Here is a 20126-nt window from a genome sequence, read left to right on the forward strand (position 1 = left end):
TAGTTTGAAGAAGAGGAGATTGAGGGGGGGAAATGATTACTCTCTTTAAATATTTGAAAGGTTGTCATCTGGATGAGGGCAAGGAGCTGTTCCAGTTGGCAGCAGAGGTTAGGACTCGAAGCAATGGGTTTAAATTACATGCAGAAAGGTACCGGCTGGATATTAGGAAGAACTTACATGGTCCGAGTAGTTCAGAGGTGGAATCAGCTGCCTAGGAAGGAAGTGAGCTCCCCTTCACTGGGGCAGTTGTCAGGAAGAGGCTGGATGAATCTTTTGTCAGGGATGCTTTAGGCTCATTCTGAATTGGGCAGGGGGTTGGACTAGAAGGACTGTATGGCTCCTTCCCCCTCTCTGATTCTGTGATTCTATGTATTTATTCACACCACTCAAACTCACATTGAAGTTACTGCACTGACTGTCCAAATGTTTCTGAACCTCTGTGAATGTCCAGAATTTGACCTGAAAACCCTAATATCTGTAGCTGAAATTCCCTATGGAGCACCTATAACCCCTTATGCATCTCCCTCAAACTTAGGGTCAGGAGAACCTTGCGTGTGATATTGCTGGTGGGAAGCTTTGCCTTTCGTAGAATCCTGGCTGTCTCTCCTCTTATTTGCCTTTCGTAGAATCCTGGCTGTCTCTCCTCTTAAAAGACACCATTGCACTTATTAATCAGATTTTCCCAGAGGATGTAACAGCCTTATTCCACCATTGCCTGACAACCAGTTACTTCCAATGGGACAACGAATTCTATGAACAGATGGATGGGGTGGCCATGGGGAGCCCACTCAGCCCAGTTATAGCAAACTTCTACATGGAACATTTTGAAAAAACAGCTCTAGAATCGGCACCCCACAAACCTAGTGTATGGTTCCGGTTTGTGGATGATACATTTATCATTTGGAGCCATGGGGAGGAAGAATTGATGGGGTTTTTGAATCATCTCAACAACATCCACCTGAACATACAATTCACCATGGAGAAAGAAATCGAGGGAAAACTCCCATTCCTGGATACCTGGGTCATCCGCAAAGCAAACTTTCAGTTAGGTCACAAGGTCTACAGGAAACCAACTCACACTGATCGGTACCTACACAAAAACTCCAATCACCATCCCCGACAGAAAAGAGGCATAATGAAAACATTAGTGGATCGTGCAAGACGGATATGTGAGCCTCACTTACTAAATGAGGAAATTAATCATCTAAACCACGCTCTTCAGGCAAATGGCTACTCCAGAAATGAAATCCGAAGAGCAATCAAACCCAGGATGAAGCAAACAACCAAAGAAAAACAGTCTCCCACAGGAAAAGTGTTTTTGCCATATATCAAAGGAATTACTGATCAGATGGGAAAGCTTATGAAAAAGCATAACCTTCAAGCAGTATTCAGACCCACCCGAAAAATACAACAGATGCTACGATCAGCAAAAGACAGCAGAGACCCCCTAACCTCTGCAGGAGTATACCGTATACCCTGCAGCTGTGGACAAGTTTACATCGGGACCACAAAGCGTAGCATCCAGACAAGAATAAAAGAACATGAAAGACACTGCAGACTTGGACAACCTGAAAAATCAGCAGTGGCTGAACATAGCCTAACTCAAACAGGGCACAGTATCTTATTCCAGGACACCAAAATACTGGACAACACTTCCAACTACTTTGTCAGACTGCACAGGGAAGCCATTGAAATTCACAAGCACAAGCAAAACTTCAACAGGAAAGAAGAAACCTTAAGAATGAACCGAGCATGGTTGCCAGTTCTGAAAAACACCAGGCTAACAAAACATTCTATCCTTGACAATAGCCCTGCAGAGAAGATTAGCACATCAAGTACCAATCCATATGCAAAAGAACCTCCTCAGGATACAGTGAAGCCTCCCGCCATTAGCATTCCACACCCTGGGAAACTCTTACAGGATGACTCAGCTCAACCCCACCCCTCCTGAGTAAATACAAATGACCTACATCTTTTCCACACTGTGACACTGAGAGATCTCTGTCTTTTGGTGCTACACCTCTGAAGATGCCAGCCACAGCTGCTGGCGAAACGTCAGGAACTACAATGCCAAGACCACGGCAATACAGCCCGGAAAACCCACAACAACCATCGTTCTCCGGCCGTGAAAGCCTTCGACAATACATCGTGGTATGTAGAGCTTACTGCTGTAGGTTTTTGTTTGTTTGTGCTCACTTTGTGTCTCGTGTGTGATAGCCCTGCACCTGGAATTAATAAAACTTTCTATTTTTATCTTGTGCGGGTTTATTAAGATTCTGAAGCCTCACTGCTATAAAACCTTTGCTGAACTCACCCTATGTGTGCTTTAGATCCACCTACCAAAACAACTATTCTTTGGCTGTGAACTCTGCCTGCAAGCTTACCCTTGCAAAATAGACTTTGCTTTGGCTAAATCCCTAATAGGCTCTGGAGCTTTGCTCCCTAACTCCTTAGCCTAGGGATAGACTGGGGAGCTGGTGGCAGCTTATCTGGTTTGCTATTTGCAACAGGACCTTCCAGGCAGCCTGTGTCCCTTCCCCTTAGTTGGGCTGGGCCCCAGGGGTTTGGAACTCCTTGACATAGCAGACTTATGACATTCCCCCTGCCATATCCCCCCATACCCGCCACGCAGATCAATTTCTACTCCCCAACCCCTGGAAGACCCTCAAAGTTACATGGCCCAGAAGCTAGATAGCCCAGTACTATGAGTCATATGACACAGCTTCACAGCACTTTTTCACAACCAACCCATTCGTAAAGGTTCAGCCACAAAACGGATCCCTTATGATTTCTCAATTCCAAATCACCTGCCTTTTTGCGAGAGGGTCAGTTTGAATCTCAGAGGGGCCCAGATGTCAGGTGATGGGTGACAGGCTATTGCAGATAGACCCCTGTACCCTCACAGCAAGAAATCCAGGTTCTTGGTTGAAAGGCTTTATTCAGGAATCACATCAAATCCACAAATATGTCCATAGAAGTACTCAGAAGTGAGGTAAGCAACTAAGCAGTAAGCTACAGGTTGACGGGAATGGTATTCTGGGAGAAATCCATTCCTCTTAAAGAAGCACAATTACTCTTTCCCCCCTCCCAACAGTAAATATAATTTTCTGCACGAAACAGACTTGGGAACTTCTCAAATGTTTTACATATCAGTCTAGATATTACGGAAGGCATGAGATTACAGTTGAAACAGAGCAATGCTTGAGAACTGATAGTTACAAAGTTAAAGTACCGAGAGGTTCAAAGGAGTCAGATAAGGCACCTGCTTCTACACCAGGCCTATGAAAGCAAGGCAATTATGGTGCTGGCAACATGACATCAAGGCATAGCATTATTAATGGTTCACAGTATCAGGATAGCATAGAACAATGGCATGGATGTACAGGTACAGACATGATCCCAGAAAAGCAGAAGAAAAAGAGAGAATAGACACTTCGAGAGAAGTCTGAGGATACCAGACTGCAGCAGGGGTAGCCAAACCCTGCCCCCCCCCCCCGCTGCCAGATGTTGAAAGATGGAGTCAGGCCTGTGTATCCCAAGGTGCAGATTCAGCACAGCATCCAATAGAATGGGGAGGGGTGGGGGAAAATAAGCATTCTGCAAATGAAAGGGCCTTTTATTGAAATAATAACACAAGGTGAATTACACAACTGTTATGAAAACGGGGGAAGAGAGAGATTTTTAAAAGAGCAGACTCAAAACCTTTCCCTAACAGCTACTTGTCTATAAGGCAAAGAAAATGTGAGAGTCCAAGACAGACAGTCCTGATCTTGGCATGGAAGGGGTAGAGGGATCCCTTGATGGGGGTGAAACAGTGCTGGGGCTTGGAAGTTGACCAGGCAGGGGGAAGAAATGGCAACAAAGCCAGAAGAGGCCAACTGGGAAGTTGGGGCAACAGAAGGGATTCCAAACCCGCTAAAAATATGGGGGGCTTTTGATACCTTTTTGGCCAAACAGGAGAAGGGGAGGAAATGTTGGAAAGTGATAAACATTCAATTTACTGGGGAAGGATGAAAACTCAGTCTCTCCAGAGAGGGCAAGTTGGAGTGATGAAGTTATGTTAATATTGCAAAGGGGACTTTTTCCTGGTTTGCATAGAGCCAAGTGAGCAATAAGCACTAGCAAGGAAGACTAAAAATAAAAGTATGTTCCCTTGTTTGCTTAAGGAGTTCGTTTTAGATATTTGGAAACCTTTCCTAGAAGTCTATGTATGGATTTGCTAACACTGTTTCTGTAACCAGCAGGTTGGGGGGGGGGGGAGGTTGTCTGTTTTTAATTTTTTATCATTTTTCACTAATACATTTTTTTAAAAGACAGAGAACTAAATGACCCAGGTTCGAACCCCAGTCAGGCTTTGCGTTTTCTGGGTGAATGGACAGGGCTTGGCCTACCCCATGGGGTTGTTGTGCATTCAAAGTAGGGAGATGTCCCGATGGACCAACCTGAGCTTCTGCGTGGAAAGGCAGAGAGCTCAGTCGATGCAGTAGGAAAAAATCACAGGGAAATAAGTGCAAGATAAGTAGAAGCTTTATTTAAAAACACAATAAAATTGACACAGTATATTGGAATGTTCTGCTGTCTCCTGGACGGGCTGGGAAAGGAAGAACGGCTGAACTTACAGTGGAAAACCACACCTAAGGTGCAAGGTGCTAATAAATTTGAATAAATATATAAATACTGAAATCTCTTTTCATAGAAGCTTCATACAAAATCTCAATACAAAACACTGCTTGCAGGGATGACATTCAAATACCTAAGAGGCAAACGGCCAAACAATATTCAATATAACAATGTTACATTCAAACTGAAATCCTCTTGTATGGAGGTGCGAAGGTGTCAGAGCAGTCCCGAAGGAGTCTCTAGAGAAAGACAGGTAAGTATCCACTTTTAATCTTCCAAAGGGTAGATTCTCTTTTTTCTTTTGTTTGCAGGTGGACGTAAGCAGATGGAAATCAAGGAGCCACTGACCTAACAAAATTCATATATATATATTTATAAAAATGTATAACCTTTTAAGCTTCTTTGATTGTTTTAGTCCCTTAGGTGTGGTTTTCCACTGTTTGTTCTGCCAGTTAACGCTAAGGGAGCTTTATCGTTGGGGAAAGAAGAAAAGCAGCGGGTTATTGCACCTAACTGGTCTGAGGCTGTGAAATGCCCTAAGACCGGGGGGAAACGTAGGGGTCGAAAAGGATTGCTCCGTGGCTTCTGTCTGGCCCCAGATAAGTAACAGAATACTGAGTTTCAGGAAACAGACCTCAATGCACTGGTTAACAAATACTTGCTGTACGTTGAATTGAAGATTTGGTTCTCACGAGCCTGACATCCATAGCAGGCTCTAGCAGCTGTATGTACCATGCAAGATGCATGCTGGGGGTAGCTCTTGGCTTGCTGTTGTGTTCATGAACAAAGCGTTGCACCTCAGCATCTTTTGTAAGATCTTTTGTAAGATGGGAGGCTTACAAAAGAAGTGGATCTACTTCATACTGGGCAGACCCCCCCCCAGTCCATATGACCCACTCTTGCCTGCTCTGACAGGGAGAGTGTCCAGCAGAGAAAGGTCAATCAATCAATCAATCAATCAATCAATCAATCAATCAATCAATCAATCAATCAATCAATCAATCAATCAATCAATCAATCAATCAATCAATCAGGCTGGCAGGCTGGGCTAACAAGCCAGTCTGACTGCCATACATTGAGGTTTCTTACTACTGTGGAGGGTTGGGGAATAGAATAGCTGCATTGCCGTTTCTCTGCTGTCTCATTACTGTTTTGTTGAGTTGTCTTATCAGTACAGGTGGGGGGAGTGTATGGAGCCACCAGATGCCTGAGAACCAGCCGGCCCTGGGCTTTTCCCGCTTAGGAGCTGCGCGCCAATTCTAACTGACTTTCATTTGAAATTGGGGGAGGAGAATGAGGGGTGTTTCTTTTCTGGGAGGGCTTCGCTCTGGTATTCCAGGCAATTGCTTTGTATGGTGCACTACAGGTGGAAATCTCATAATAAAGACCTTTAACTCATGCAGCTGTGTCTGATGTAGTGGATAGTCTGAGGGCCAAGCTACAAGTGACGAATGACACTTGAACAGCAAGTGTATTCCTTCCTGTTCACTTGCCCTCCACTCAATCCACTTGCCATTCAAGTGTTATTCGTCACTTGTAGCTTGGCCCTGAGAAAGTCCTGTAGCCAGGCCTGACACAATCAATCAGTCAGGGCCAAGCTACACATGACGAATGACACTTGAACGGCAAGTGGATTGAGTGGAGGGCAAGTGAACAGGGAGAAATACACTTGCCGTTCAAGTGTCATTCGTCATGTGTAGCTTGGCCCTGAGTCAGTTCTTGGGGTTCATGATGACCACCAGAGAAGAAAAGTCTTTTCCAGCCCTGCAGTCTGACAGGACAGTGCTGGGACGTTTTGCATGCAACACGTATGTTCCACCACTAAGCTGTTGCCTCTCCCTACGGCAAGTGATTGTTGCAACTGGGATGCAAGCTGCTTCAGTTTGATGTAGTGGTTAAGAGTGCGGGACTCTAATCTGGAGAGCTGGGTTTGATTCCCCACTCTTCCACTTGTAGCCAGATGGGTTACCTTGGGGCAGCTCTCTCAGCCCCACCCACCTCACAGGGTGTTTTGTTGTGGGGATAATAGTAGCATACTTTGTAAACCACTCTGAGTGGGTGTTAAGTCATCCTGAAGGGCGGTTTATAAATTGAATGTTGTTGTTGTTCTTGTTGTTGTTATTCAGGTGTTCCCTAAAGGTCCTGCTGCTCCATGCACTCACAGTTGGATGAGGCTCGATATTAAAAGCCCCTGCCTCTGGCAAAGTACTGCTAGGTGCAATCCCCTCATCTGCCACACAGGGACAACCACCTGCCAGATTTCTAGAAACAAAAGCTCTCTCTCTCTCTCTCTCTCTGTGTGTGTGTAGGGGTGTGTGCGCTGCCTTCAAGTCAGAGTTGACTTATCGCAACCCCTGGTGGGGGTTTCATGGCGAGAAACCATCAGAGGTGGTTTGCCATTGCCTGCCTCTGCCACCCTGGTCTTTGTTGGAGGTCTCCCATCCAGGTCAAAGAGTGATCGGCAGTGATATCTCCTGGCCCTCGGTACTGACCCCCTGAACTAAGGAGACTCCAGTTCAACTCAGCTCTCCAGCTGCAGAAGGCATGGGTTACTTTGGACAAGACACAAGAGCATCTCCTACATGGTTTCTCTATTTAATGCTACCATATTGTGGGGGGGGGGGGCTCTGGGTGTGAGCAGTACCAGGGAATAGCAATATCCCTCCCCACAACTTTTCCCGGATGAAATTTGCATTTTCCGGATTTTATTTGTCAAGCTTTTTAACATATAGAAGTAATAACAAAATGATAGCGTTTTACTGGAAATATAATTGGAGCTATATACAACAGGTCTTTTGTAATAACATTAGATGATATATCTTGCTATGTTATTGTCCATTTTAAATAACATGATGGCATTGTGAACTGAGGGCCAAGCTACAAGTGACGAATGATACTTGAACGGCAAGTGGATTGAGTGGAGGGCAAGTGAACAGGGAGAAATACGCTTGCCGTTCAAGTGTCATTCATCACTTGTAGCTTGGCCCTAAGATTATATTATATTTGTTACGTATATCTGTGTATTTTAGTCTTTCAGTTGTATATTTTAATGTCCATAAGTGTCTGATAAAATGGTTTTATTAGGGCGATATGAAGTTTTTGTTTTGCTCTCTTCTCTTTAGATTAAATTGCTAAGAACTCTGGTGTTATGAGATATTGTATTTAGTTTTGATTGTGATTCCATTTTCTCATGATGAGATTTATATTGAATAATAAATACATGGTATAAAGCTTAGCTCTCTTTTTCCATTTACTTTCCCCCTTTTATTTCGCAATACCAAAGATAGATTAACTGTAAACAAATGATGAACTCTATGATCTTTTTTCTCCTTATTTTCTCCCTTATTATTAACAATAGCTAATATGATAGAGTCCAGTAGCACCCTTAAGACTAACCAACTTTATTGTAGCATAAGCTTGCAAGAGCTACAGCTCTCTTCATCAGATGCATCTGACAAAGAGAGCTGTGGCTCTCAAAAGCATATGCTACATATAAAGTTGGTTAGTCTTAAAGGTGCTACTGGTCTCTTTACCAGGGGTCATTTAGAAAAAGAGCTGGAGGAACTCATTAGCATAACTTATTAGCATAACTGATTAGCATATGACATGCCCCTTGCCATCACCAGAAATGTGTCATTGACATAACTGATTTGCATATGCCACACCCCCTGACACCACCTATCCTGGCTGGTTTGGACCCAATCCCGGCCATTCAGGGCCAAAATTGGGCCCCAAATGGCAAAAAGGGGCTGAAAATGGCTGAAAAGGGGCCCAAAATGGTCAGGATTGGGCTGTTGCTGAGTGGGAGAGTGATCCACCACCCGTTAGAGGCCCGATCCAGGCCGTTTCAGCCCCAATCCAGGCTGAAACGGGTCCAAAATGGCTGAGAGTCACGTGGGCAGGGCCACTTGCCATGTGACCTGTTTGGGGAACTGCTGGAACTGAGTTTCTGCACGTTCCCTCTCGAAATGAGCCCTGCCCTTTACTATTTTGCTACTGCAGACTAACACAGCTAACTCATCTGGATAATATGATAGAATAAGATTTTGTTGTTGTTTTTATACATTTAAGCCCTTTTCGGAGGAAAACCTCTTGACGGGGTGGGGGATTTTGACCAGAAAAATGGCTTATGGGGAAATGGTTAAGCTCGCTCCCATGACCACGGTGAACTAGAGACAGAAATGCTCGGGAGGCATTCTACATGTCTCCCTTATGGCTGAAATGGGAGAAGAAAGAGACTTGTAGGAAGGAGCTCCGGTTCATGGGTTCCCACTTCAGTTCCCATGGGTGGGGAGGTACTTTAACTACCACCTGTCCCTGTAGAACGGATGGATGAGGACAAATTCCTCTGGGGAGCCTGACTGGCTTTTACACAGCCAATTTCTTGTTCTTTATTCCCCATGTACTAAAGAGTTTAGCTCACAGGGCTTGGTTTGCCATGGTGAGTGCAACTGCAGCTGCACCAGGAGATGAGTCTCAGGTCGGTAGAGCTCCAAACATTGCTGACCCGAGCCTTAGTTTTAAGCTGGCAGTCAAAGGTTTCTTGTCTCTCCATCTTAGTCCAGATTCGCTTCAAGTTATTTATTTTATCATTTTATTTTGATATAGATCCCAGGTCCCCTGGTGGGGGAAGAGGATCCCCCGCTTCCACCCTCTGCCCCCTACCACTTACCTGGCACTTACCACTTACTCGGATAATTTCTGCGAAGTGACATCATCATGCCACCTTGAGAGTTTCCCTGTGCTTCACAGCGGGCTGATTTGGGGCGCAATGATATCACTTCCCAGACGTTATCCCAGTGACCCTTGCAGAGTGCAACTGATCTTTAAATTTACCCTTTGCTTTGTGAACTACAGTCTTTCCTGCCACCACTGGGCCCTGGCTAGAGTAGCGAGTTATCCCTCATCTTACTATATAATTGAGTAAGCATGTTTCAGACAACTCACTTTATACCCTGGTGCACCACCAGAGGGTGATGCCGCAGAGGAAAGCCCAGGTAACTCACCATATCACTCCAGAAAACATGCCATGGTGGGAAGCCCAGGCAGGGAACAGGAGCAGAGGAGCTGGCAATGCCCTCCCCGTGCCTTAACCTGGCTGGTATTAGCTGTGGAGCAGGTGGCAATGCCCACCCCACGCCTTAACCCAGCTGATACTAGGAGCAGAGCAGGTGGCAATGACTGGCCCCCTTCAGCCAGCTGGTATTAGGAGTGGAACAGGTGGCAATGCCCACCAGCACCTTAACCCAGCTGGTATTTGTAGTGGAGAAGGTGGCAATGCCAGCCCCCCTTCCGCCAGCTGTTATTAGGTGTGGAGCAGTTGGCAATGCCTGCCCTCTGCCTTAAACCAGCTGGTATTAGGAGCAGAACAGATGGCAATGCCTACCCCCCACATTAACCCAGCTGATATTAGGAGTGGAGCAGGTGGCAATACCCACCTATCTTCAGCCAGCTGGGATCAGGAGCAAAGCAGATGGCAATGCCCACTTTCTGCATTAAGCCCGCTGGTATTAGGAGTGGAGCAGGTGGCAATGCCCACCGCCCTTCACCCATCTGGGATCAGAAGCGGAGAAGGTGGCTATGCCCACTCTCTGCCTTAACCCAACTGGTATTAGGAGCAGAGCAGGGGCAATGCCTTTCCCCCTTTACCCCCTGTATCAGGCAAGCAGCAGGCAGCAAAGCCCACCACCCCTTCTCATTGCTGAGATCAGGTGCAGAGCAGGTGGCAATGCCCACCCCCCTTCACCGGCTTGGATTAGTGATGGAGGAGGAGGGAACACTTGCCTGCCTACTATCCCCTTTGTAGAGCCCATTGTAATTTTTCCCACAACAGGCTTTGTTTCTAGTATCTGAATGAATAAGGTTCTCTCCCGTAATACAGGAGACTTATTAAAAGGACAGCAAAGAACTAAGGATAATAGATTCACTTTCACTATCGATTATACTCCGCTTACAAACTCTATCAGACATGTGGTGTGCGAATACTGGCCCCTTGTCGAGAACATACCAGGCTAGATTTTCGCAAGACCAGGAGTTTTAGAGAGATCCTTATTCATTTAGAAATAAGGGATAACAAAGCTTCCCAAGGGTCACTTTAAGTGCGACCACTGTACTACTTGCAATCTGGTCATGCACACCGAACGGGTTAAGAGGACACTGAGGGCCAAGCTACACATGACGAATGACACTTGAACAGCAAGTGGATTGAGTGGAGGGCAAGTGAACAGGGAGAAATACACTTGCTGTTCAAGTGTCATTCGTCATGTGTAGCTTGGCCCATAGAGACCCCAATTCTGTCAGACGTGATCTTTTTGGAAAAGAAGCTTGGTGGATTCATAAATTAACTACTGTTTGCCAGTTTTGACTTAATGTAAATTATGATCTTTCCTGCTACTTATGAGGGCTTTCTCCTTGTGTTCCTGGGCCCTTAAACTTTGCCGTTTAACTCATTACTTCTGAAATAAATTCATGCCATTTGAAACTAAAACTACAAGTTGAAGAGCTATGGCTGGTGTGTCTAGGAAACCTGGAGGAACACTTTGATCATCATTTTTGTGAATATAATTCCAAGTTGCTTCTCTGTTTTATTATGATAAGGATATTGTTCAAATTTCACTGCTATTATTTGCAGCATGAAACTGCCGTGATAAAGAAATATTGAAATGGGAAGATGAATGAAAGAATGAAAGATTTCTCCTTTCTTGCGTTTGGATGTTTGTATCATATGTGATCACCTGGAATATATGTATTTTTGTAAATACCGGAAAAGCGATACATATATTTTTGTAAATATTCTTGACTCTACACTTGGGGAATAGACAGTAATAATAAAGGATGTTAATTAGTAAACACAGACGAAGTTGGGGGGATACATAAAAGGTAAGTTATTTAATGGGTCTGAAGGAGAATGGGTTGGGAAATGTCAGCATGTAGAGGCTGCCAGGAGATGGGAAAGAGGAATAGTATGAGGAAGGGGATACAAGGGGTAAGTGAAGTAGCCCCGGCAAGTTGTTGCAAGTTTCCCACCATGCAACTGGGCCTGGCTCAGTTGGCACCCTGCAAATAGGCTGTGGGGAGAGGCTGTCTGGGGTGGGAGGGGGAAAGGTGAAAACAGGGGGACAGATAAAGGTAGGGGTTCCATTCTCTGGGAGGGGATCCCCTGCCCCCATTCTCCACCACCACCCCCTCTTACTTAGCCAGCAGTTGGGAAGGAAAAGGGGCAGGGAATGGGCCCAGGAGCCCTGCAGAGCACTCCAGCATGCCACGTCAGACTCATTACTGGCGCAAAAAGGAAGTGAAGGCCCTGTGCAGGGCTGATTTATTGAGCCTTTAATTGGTGGAACGTAATTTTACATGCACATGCACACTCACACACACCCTGTGGTGCCTATAGGGCAGCATTCTGCTAGATGCTTCCCATGCAGCCACCCTGTGGTTTCTCCTTTCCTTCAAAGAAAATAAGTTTTATACTTTATCCAGAGCAAAGGGGAAACAAAAGACAGGATCCAGACGAGTCATACAAAGATTGAGCCTGTTGCTGTCTGGGCACTCCCTTTACTATAGGCGCCCCCACTTCTTTTTGAACACCATCTGCTTAAAAGAAAAAATCAGTGTTTGTGCTAAGCCACTCAGAACAGCAAGACCTCCCCAGTGATTTCTAGCTTGTGCGTTTGCAACAGTTCAATGTGTTTGCTACAAACCTCTGCGTGTTTATGCAGAGGTACGGTTTATTGTGTTCAATGGGACATTTCCAGGACTGTTGCAAGCCTCACATACATGTTTTTTGTGTGCTTATCTCATTAAACACAGTAGATAGTGAGAGAAATGCACGGGGTCAAGCGGCAGAGGAGATGCAAGCCAAGAAGGAGCTTGGCATAATAGCATCCAAACAAGTCTTTGAACAGTAACAGGATTCTAGGAAGAACCATGCCAAGAAAGAGGACAAGCTCACACAGATGTCAAGAAACAAATACTGCTTTATTTGCAGGCTCATTTGTAGCCAGAAAAGAGGCCGAGGGTGGCACCACTGAACTCATTTCATGTTGACAGATTTGACGTCGAAGTCTCCATCCACCGAGACGTACTCGATGTGGTCCAGCTTTACTTGGCTGTTGAAATGGAACTGATGCCCCCCAGGATAACTGACTGTTACCTCATTGCCATTTAAGTTGAAAGTGATCTGAGGAGGAGAGATCAAGGTGTTAGTTGATGGCAGATACACACACACACACACACACACACACACAACCAAGATGGGAAGGTCACGGACGGTCTCACTGGCAGTGCAGTTTATAGAAGGACATGCCCAGGCCACACACAGGCCTACCTCAGGAGCATCCATATGTTCAGGCTCTTTATGTAGAGCATCCTCTGGATGTGTCTCCTCAGTGGGTGTAGTATATTTATTGTATATCTGTATGTACGTAATTGAGCAATCTGCTCCTTCCCTTGAGAGCCAGTTTGGTGTAGTGGTTAAGAGCGCGGGACTCTAATCCGGAGAACTGGGTTTGATTCCCCACTCCTCCACTTGAAGCTGGCTGGGTGACCTTGGGCCAGTCACTTAAGAGTGGCAGGACTCTAATCTGGAGAGCCAGGTTTGATTCCCTACTCCTCCGCTCAAAGCCAGCTGGGTGACCTTGGGTTAGTCACAGCTCTCTCAGAGCTCTCTCAGCCCCACCCACCTCACGGTGATTGTTGTTGTGGGGATAATAATAACATACTTTGTAAACTGCTCTGAGTGGGCGTTAACATAACAATCAAATGTTGTTGTTGTTGTTGTTATATCTGTCTGATTTGCTCTGGTCCCATTGGGTGGTGCTCTTGTTTTAAGTTTTCCACTTTTATATGTTAGCTGAAGTTGTTGGTTGTCAGCGTTGTCTCCTTGCAAATAAACGGCTGACGTTTTGAGCCAGGTTGTCCCTGCTGAACGGACCTGAAGACAAATGCCTGAGTTTTTTACACATTTTGTCTTAGCTGCCCAGCCTGACTTTCATTCAGTCAGTCATACATCTGCTGTGGGTTCCCTGCTGGGAACTCAATCCCCAAACACATGATTCAGTGAGGGGCATTTGTGCACAAGGAGAAGTTCATTCTGCCCTGCCCTCCCCTCCCCAATTTTCCAGATTTTCCAGACCCCAAACAGCCCCACACAGAAAGTGCTGCACGCCTACACATGTACTGACTGACTACATGCCCCTCCTTCCATGGCCATGGTCCCAATCCAGATCAGGCTCAAACACTTTTGAGAATGGTTCCTAGCTGGGAAATTGCTGACTGAAAGGGAGCGGCAGGAGAAGAGGGCCATACCAAAGACAGAAGCAGAGGCGAAGAGCTCATCGACTCTCCTTTCTTCCTAGTGAAACCTGCAACGGAGGTTGTGAGGGTCCTCTCTCATTCACCTCAGCAACTCAAAGGCAAGATGGGCATTGCAAGAGGGCCACAATGGCCAATAGAGGAGAAGCCAGTAAACCTTCTGCTGCCATTTCAGGAAGGAACTGACTAGATAATCCTGGGGATACCTTCCAGTTCTGTTTCTATGTGATATGTTTGTGTAACCCTTGGTCCACTAGAGGGGGGAAAAGGGGCAATTTTCCCTGAGAAATTGGAGGGCCTGAAACTGCTGGGAGAAGCACTGTCACCTCAGGAGCATGCCTTTCTATGAATATCCTGTATTAATATTTTAGACATGAGAATTTCTTATACTAATTACTGGAAGGGAGGATTGTGTTTATATTAATTGGCTGTTACATGTATAATTTTCCCGGAGAGATTCTAGGGCCTGAAACTGCACCTCAGGAGGAGCACTTCTTTCTAGGAACACTTTCTATTAATATCTTAGAAACTCCTATAAAGGTCAGAAGACACCTCAACACAGAGCACAACTACAAGTCGGGGCTTTTTCAAGGCACTGGCTAGAGAGAAAGACTCAGGCCTGGGTCTCCTTGAATACAACATGCCTGATTTGGTACATGACTGTTAATGTATATGCTTAATTATTGTTCCAAATAAGATGTCTTTTCAAGTGGGTTCATTATTATTTCCATACATTCAAGTGTCACAAAGTGGGAATCACTTTGTCCTAGACATGAACTCTCTCAGTTCTTTAAATAAAAATAAAACAATGATATATTTGTTTGATTAGGGTTGCCAGCTCCAAGTTGGGAAATTCCTGGAGATCTAGGGGGTGAAACCTGGAGAAACCTGGAGAAAGTGGGGTTTGGGGAGGGAAAGGACCTTGGCATGGCATAATTCCATAGAGTCCACTCGCTAAAGTAGCCATTTTCTCCAGGTGAACTGATCTCTGTGGCCTGGAGACCAGCTGTAATTCCGGGACATCTCCAGCTACTACCTGGAGGCTGGCAACCCTATGTCTGATATTGTTTATCAAATTAAATAGGTTATATTTGTGCGGGCACATAGACCTTTAGGTCTCTGGAAAGGTGGCATAGACATTTTCTAAATAAGGGCAAAAAACATAATAAATCTCTTGGCTCAGTGACCGTATCTTGTATTGATCATAGCAGCTACCACAAGGGTGTGTAAAATTCTCTTTCATTCAGTGGAGACCCAGGAACAAGCTAGGCCTTTGGTTGTTTTTGGATCTCCCAGTAGGGGAGCCAGCTGGCGGGCGGTCCAGATTTTTTTTTTTTTTTTTTTAAAAAGGAAGAGATTTGTGCAATTGTGATGTTTCTACTGTGGCTGCCGGTCACGTTCAGCATGTGATCAATAAATGATGTGATTTGGGCATTAGGAGAAAGAGAACCCCTCTGTTCTTAAGAGTTTCCCTGGGTGGCCGCAAAATGGTAGGGTCCCACCAGTCTGTGCCGGAGGGCAGTCTAGACTAATTTTTTTTTTAAAAGGAAGAGATTTGTGCAATTGTGATGTTTCCATCTATTTACCTATTGAAACAGCGATATAGCATAAAAGTTGGTGATTTTAAAAAAAAGGCAGAGAAAGCGGGCGGTAAGGTCCTGACATCAACTGTGACGTGAGCAGTTACCACCCATTGCGGCACGATTTCTGCAGAAGTGTGAACTGCTGGGAGTGCAAGGAAGCACAGAGAGGCACAACAAGTCGCAACGAGGCAGATGGCCGGTAAGTGATTCATTGCACAAAATTTGCGCTATATTTGGCAGTGTGAAAATGGCCGAGATCATATTATTTACTTTCATGCCATGAAAAGTATTACCACTCATTAAGATACTATTAAAGGGACAGAACATTTTTCTCCAGCACTGCTAGCTACTCTACATCCCTACCTCTGGATTGAATATGGTGCTTTTAGGTACAAAATGGAAGGACGTGGACTTCTTGGAACTTCCACGCTTAGAATGTTCTCTTTCGGGTTGTTCTAGGGGAGGGGGGAGCTATTTTGAGCTCACATTACATTCCCTAAACTCTTCTCCCAGGGTCAATCCCAGAGGGTGGGTTGGGAAATTCCTTGAGATTTTGAGGGGGGAGCCTGGGGAAGACAGAGTTCGAGGAGGAGAGAGATCTCAGTAGTATATAATGTCATAGAGTTGTTCTTTCAAAAACAATCATTTTCTCCAGAAGAACTGATATACATGGCCTGGTGATTCCGGGAGATGTCCAGCCACCACCTGGAGGTTGGCAAACTATTTACACCCCAGCGAGCTCCCACCACTTCCCCAAACCTCAACCTGCCCCAAATCTCCAATAGTTTCCTAATCTGCCGCTGGCAACCCTAACACTCATTGAAAGTGTCTTGCCAAGGACAGCTCTCCACAGTTTTGAAGCCAGCCTTCACACCTTCTCCCTCAAGCCTTTTCCATCTTTCACTCACCGTGGTGTTTTGTCCCTCCTTGAAGGAGAACTGATAATCCCGCTGCTCTGGACCCCACATGCCATCTTTCTTGTAGTTATACACGATCACGTTGTTCTCGTCAAAGCGAGGATTAAAGTGAATCAGGTAGTTTGAGTCATCCTGGCCCAGGTTGATGGCAAATCTAAGAGGAAAGGATACACAGACAATACATTTAGGCCTCTGATTTAACAGGAGCTGAACTGTAATAATTCAAGCAAATATGCTAGTTTTCTATTTATTTCTAGTCTGTGCCCCTTCAGTTCAGAAGCGCAGCTTCACCAGGCAACAATAAGCATTAATGTTCAGATACAGCCTTCCTCTTCTCTTGATGTTGGAGTTCAAGCACAGGGAAGAAGAGAATAAGGCTGCAGTCTGCAGTGTGATTTGTGCCTTGGATGACTGGAGGAGGTCGCTGGCCATGCCCCATAGACTGGTTTTGGTTCCACTGCATTTTAGATGTTTTAAGCAACTAATATGGGAGACAGAACTCAGCCCATTTCTAAAACGTGCCCAGGACACAGATATGCCCAGTGAAAAGACAAGAGCTACTTATAGAGAAGCTGCTTAAGCTGTACAGGTACACCCTTTTAAAGGATGTGGCATGAAAATGCTCCCCGCTCGATGTAGGAATTGAATATCCTACCCAGTTTGACCAGCCTCATTACCTTAGTAAGACTATACAATGAAAAATCAACCGGGTATTTAGAAAAATATTCAGTTGTTATTATTTAACTAAAGGACAATCACTATGTGAACAATTCATACAAAGTGCAAACACTGCATTCATATACTCTAATTATCTCTAAGAATGTCCTTATCTCATAGTCCAAACCATGCAGGGAACTCCACGCCCTGCTCCGATCCTCTTAGGAACAAGGCAAGTACTCCGTGGGTAGAAGAGACCGTAAGTATGAGTCACTTATGATCCTTAATATATTTGACGTCTTTTCTTCTCTTTTCTTTCCATACAGGTGTCTTCCCAGATGTTATTAGTAGTGTCCAACCAAAAAGCAGCCCTAACTGCAACCGGCTAAGCGGCAGATTTCGTCCTCATGACTTCCTCAGGGGCTGGTGGACCACCTGTACTCATAAACGTATGTCTCACCACCCAAAGAGCGACACGTGTATTAGTACTCACTGATACACAGATGAAGGGCCACTTCTTCAAGATACCATCAGAGCAATACTTCTGCAACTGCCCTTTGGCTGATGTTGACTCGCTATCCCATATCTTCTTTCACTGTCCAAAGCACGAATTAGCCAGAGAGAGATTTTTTTTAAAAATGGCTACTGAGGCATTCAAACGTTTCTGACGCCTCAAAATTAAGACTATTACTGAGTAATAGTAAAAACTGCATTGTAGACGTGGCAACCTTTTCTTTAACTGTTGTTTTTAATTCTTAAACTGCTGCAGTACTGCAGTCCAAGCTCTGCTCACGACCTGAGTTCGATCCCGGCGGAAGCCGGGTTCAGGTAGCCGGCTCAAGGTTGACTCAGCCTTCCATCCTTCCGAGGTCGGTAAAATGAATACCCAGTTTCCTGGGGGTAAAGTGTAGATGACTGGGGAAGGCAATGGCGAACCACCCCATAAAAAGTCTGCCAAGAAAATGTTGTGATGCGATGTCCCCCCATGGGTCAGTAATGACTCGGTGCTTGCACAGGGGACTACCTTTACTTTACCTTTATGGCCTATGGGCTGTTAAGCTGAATAAACTGAAAATGAAACTGAATATGCCCAGTTTTCCCCCACCAGTACAAACCTCTTGGGGCATGGTGCCACCTTCCCCTGCACAATGATGGAATCGCTCACACTGACTTTCTTCAAGTTGGTGATGCTCAGTTTCTGAAATAGAGGGAAAGCAACAGCATTATTATTAGTTAGATGCTCTCTAGCTTGTGGACAAATTGGTAACAGGCATACACCCATTTCCATAGGAAATAATTAAATATTTCTGTCCCCAGAAACATCATCAACCAAAGAAGGACCTTCTCCATCCATTGGTACAAGCAGATGCCATGTCACTAAGCGCTACTCTAGATATAAAAGCCTTTTAGTCCTTAAGACTTGGTTCTACAAGACTACTCTACAGTTTTCAGGTACTGAGATGTGCTACCTGAAAACACACAACAACACTGGAGGCATGAAATACCATTGCTGGCTTTGTCCAGTACTTCTGCAACTATCTGGCTTGGAAGTTTCGGTACAGCACTGAACTTTTACTTTGGCCATAGCAGACCAAGGCCACAGTCCTTCTGAAGACCATTACCCCGAAATGAGAACTGTGGCAGTTTGAGAATTACTGAAATACAATAAAAGAAGAGAGAAGTGACTTTACCGGGGGGTGGGAAGTTAAATAAGAAGTTCTAAGCAATTGTTTTATTGGATTACTATACACAGTATTAAATAATAGAGGTGTTAGTTAACTTATATCCTTATAATTCTTAAAATAACACCTCTATTATTTAATACTGTGCATAGTAATCCAATAAAACAAACATGTTTCTGGCAGATAACTGTATAATAGGCAAACTATATAATCAAAACAGAATGAATATAAGAAAGGTGGAAGGAAGCAAATAGTAACATATAGAGTATAAGTTAAATTGATTGGCTTATATTGAAGGTATACAATGTTTATAGAAGTATTTAGAGTTTTGTAAAATAGGGGACAAATTGATTGTTCCACTTCGACGAGACTAGAATGAGTAAAGTAGAGAACAGAGAATAACAATCAGATAAAATGTTATATTATTATGGAATATATGTCAGAAATGTAATACTCAGTTTGATAAGATAAGTGGGAAAGGAAATAGAGATAGCACTGTGTTATAATAGGTAAGCTTAGAAGAGAATGAAAGTGTATGTTTAATAGAATAAAGTAAGTTTGGAAAGAGTAAGGGGAAAATAGAAAAGGGGTTGGAAAACTGTTGGAAGTCAACAAAAGGGGGGGAAAGGGAGGGAGTTAGAATTGGAATATTAAAAGCGTATTGATTGAATGAATATTAAATTGATCTCTAATCCAATACAATTTTTTTTTAAAAAATGAAGACCATTACCCAGAACCCATAGACTATCACCTAGATCATCCCCCTACAGACAACTTACACGTTCCATTGCTAAGCCTGTAGAACTTCAACTTGGGATTGCTAAGGCTAGACAAGGCAGGTTTCAGCAGATACCCTTCAATGATGCTTTATTGAGCTGTCTGAACTTTAAATAGAGGCCTGGAGCCCGCCCTTTCTCTTTCCCAACCAATCAGACATGAGGTTGTGAAATCTTTATGAGAACTTCCTCAGAAACACTTTGATTTCCCACCTTTAAGCCAGTGTTGCAACAGCTAAATAATAAACCGATTGCACTGTGATTTCCCCCTCTGATTAAACTATATTATGTTGATAATTACCAGATAGCAGGAGTAAACTAATGAAACAAAGTTGGCCCCCACAGAACTGAGCCTCTATGGAAATATGGACTCTTTGGAGAGAAGGCATTCAGGTTTTATTTTCTTTTAACATGTAACATTTTAATTATTACTTGGAATCCGCCTTGTGCCAGGAGAAAAGGTATAAATAGATTTATTAACTAATAAAAACAGGAGAAGACTCAAACAACATTTTTCACTGTACTGGTTTGCAGTGCTGCCAATAAGCAAAAAGACACACAAAGGGTAGCTAAATTGCT

General features: G+C 44.4%; 1 protein-coding gene across 1 annotated transcript; it reads right to left on the reverse strand.

Annotated features, from left to right (window-relative positions):
* Positions 1 to 12578: 12578 nt before the first annotated feature.
* LOC129326545 (galectin-1-like) lies at positions 12579 to 19635 on the reverse strand. Its single transcript, XM_054974761.1, has 4 exons — positions 19551 to 19635; positions 18205 to 18287; positions 16424 to 16586; positions 12579 to 12799 (listed from the first exon to the last, which is right to left on the reverse strand). The coding sequence occupies exons 1-4, from the start codon at positions 19557 to 19559 to the stop codon at positions 12653 to 12655; spliced, it is 402 nt and encodes a 133-aa protein (XP_054830736.1). The 5' UTR covers positions 19560 to 19635; the 3' UTR covers positions 12579 to 12652.
* Positions 19636 to 20126: the final 491 nt, after the last annotated feature.

Source organism: Eublepharis macularius, chromosome 3 (assembly GCF_028583425.1).
Source record: "Eublepharis macularius isolate TG4126 chromosome 3, MPM_Emac_v1.0, whole genome shotgun sequence".
Classification (NCBI taxonomy): domain Eukaryota; kingdom Metazoa; phylum Chordata; class Lepidosauria; order Squamata; family Eublepharidae; genus Eublepharis; species Eublepharis macularius.